The sequence below is a fragment of the Mastomys coucha genome, chromosome X (assembly GCF_008632895.1).
Source record: "Mastomys coucha isolate ucsf_1 chromosome X, UCSF_Mcou_1, whole genome shotgun sequence".
In the NCBI taxonomy this organism is placed as follows: Eukaryota; Metazoa; Chordata; class Mammalia; order Rodentia; family Muridae; genus Mastomys; species Mastomys coucha.
The window spans coordinates 136,268,411-136,270,687 of NC_045030.1; the positions used below are offsets into that span (position 1 = coordinate 136,268,411).

The following is a 2,277-nucleotide window of genomic DNA, read 5'->3' on the forward strand; positions in this document are numbered from 1 at the left end:
CCGTTAACTCCTGGTGGGTTACCAAAGAAAGATGAGGGTTTGAGTCCAAGGTATCTCTTGTCAGGGGCACAGCCTTCATCAGTGCTTAAGACCGACAAAGAGAATGCCTTGCTTTTGGCTTATAAAACACCTTCTGATCTAGAATTCCGTTTGACTCCATTACAATTATACCTCAAACACAGGGGAGTGCACTGGAGGGAGAAGGAAATTGAGGAGAAGGGAATTGAGTTAGTGGCAGGGATGGAAGATAGCTTTTTCAGGCCCTGAAACCCAGCTTGTTTCTTGAGCCTTAGTATGTCAAACTCTGATCCCAGAGGTCTGGCCTTGAAAAAACAAAAGGAAGGGGTGGAATGGGGAGAATGCCCAAAAAGAGACAGGAGCCTCTCCTGTGCCCACCCTGTTTCCTTAACTTGTGAATCAGTCCACAGCACTTCACTTAAGGAGCAAAACCGGCTCTTTCCCGCACACATGTAGTAATAAAGCGAAACACAAAACCCATAGGTAGCTTAGCAGGGAATGCCCGTGCTGCCTCTACAAAGACTCAGAAGTACCAGAGCAAGTAGATAGGCTGGCTGAACAGGGAGCGGCAAGTTGTGGGTTCAAATCCCCAGCCCCAGTCTGTTTCTTAGGGTACCTGGGGTTCTACCTTCATTCTATCAGCAGGACTATAGAACTGGTTAGGATGGGAGGTCCCAAAGTTCAAAGCACCCTGTGGGAACGTCCAGGGGCAGTTCCAGGGAACAGAATACACCCCACCTGTGAAAAGATAGGGAAAGGGAGGCAGAGGTGAGGGGAAAGGCTTAAGGCACTGATTACTGACCTGGGCACTGGCCTCCTCCTGCTGCCACGCTTGCACGCGCTCTGAGCTCCCTGGGGCGCTCCTCCGAGGTCTGGGGCTCGCAGGTTGTGGCGAGAACTTGAGTGCGCGCGAAGGGGGAGGGGGGACTCAAAAGTGGGTGGGAGGAAAAACATCACCGCCCTCGCACCACGAGGGAGCAGAGGCTCACTTGGCTCCAGGGGGCAGAGCCAAGGCGCGGGCGCGGCGGCCCGGGGCCACCTGCCCGCCCGCCTGTCCGCTCCCCACTTGGCCCGGCCGCCAGGCGCTGGCGGGAAGTTCTCCAGCAAGCAGCCCAGCCGCTGCAAACTCGCACCCTTTCTTGGTCCCAGCACCGGGCTTTATTCCTACATCCCAGACCTGAAAGTTACAAAACGGGGAGAAAGTGTGAGACTCAGCCGGCACTTTCCCATCACGCAGCGCCCCCACCACACACCCCTCCTTTGGCTAGTAGAACGTTGGGGTCTTAAAGGGACCGCGCATCATCTGCAACCCATCCTCTGCGTTTTCAGTGGATGCTCCGAAGAGCTCCCCACCTATGCTGACCCTAACCCTTAACTACCCATGACTCATCTGCATGGATGCACCTAGCTTTCTCTCCTGTGGGTACCCTTCCCTCTGCACCTGGTCTGCTCCTGAGCCTGTGCTCTGTGTGCATGTTGGACTGGCCTTACAAATTACACTCTTAGGACACATCTTATCATTTCATGGCATTTCTCATATCGTCACTAAAAGTGACAAAGGCTTGGTGTTTTTCTGAACATGATGAGGAAAAGGGAAGGAGACTAAGGGGAATTCGGAAATCTAGTTTCTGCCACAAAGAGATTGTTTTCTCAAAACCCGTGGGAGAGGTCTCTACTAACTGCTAAATATTTTGAGGAAAATTTAAAGTGTCCAGTCCTGCAGACTCTATATTGGACTAAGGGCCTGACCTTCAAAAGTCAAAACAGGAAGAGTGAGTAGCACTTCTGCAGCTTGCAGACACGTCACTCCTGATGTGTACTTGGGTGTCAGACTATAGTTGTAGAGATTCTTCGGAATCTTCAAAGTCACCCAAAAGCAACTTCTTGACAGACAACAAGTCAGAGTTTAAGCTCCCCAATTCGGAGGAGAGCTGAATTGTGTTTTGTATACAAGATGGATAATACTGATATTCTAAACATCTGTGTCCCGCTTTATGGCTTAAGGAGTGCATACATTGTACTGCATCAATATTAGTATTTAAAAACCCTGACACTTTCCTTACAAACTAAATAAACTATCCATAGCCTTGCTGATGAGATGCTGGGGACCTTCCATGCCAGTCACATCAACTTCTTCCACAGAAGTGGAAACCGACATGAGCAGTGGAAGTGTGCAAGGTCACACAGATAGTAAATGACATATTTGAGCTTCTAACTCATATATCCTGAGTCTTAACTCGTTACACCATATTATCTCTA

General features: G+C 50.1%; 1 protein-coding gene across 3 annotated transcripts in view; it reads right to left on the bottom strand.

Annotated features, from left to right (window-relative positions):
• The window catches only part of Chrdl1 (chordin like 1), a 109,658-nt gene extending 108,409 nt beyond the window's left edge, over positions 1 to 1,249 (bottom strand). For 2 of the 3 annotated variants that reach the window (XM_031368865.1, XM_031368860.1), the window contains exon 1: positions 821 to 1,249. In XM_031368865.1, coding sequence (XP_031224725.1) covers positions 821 to 972 — 152 coding nt within the window. In that variant the 5' untranslated portion in view covers positions 973 to 1,249. The remainder of the gene's footprint in view (positions 1 to 820) is intronic. The other variant, XM_031368866.1, reaches the window with a different exon arrangement.
• Between the last annotated feature and the right edge of the window lie 1,028 nt (positions 1,250 to 2,277).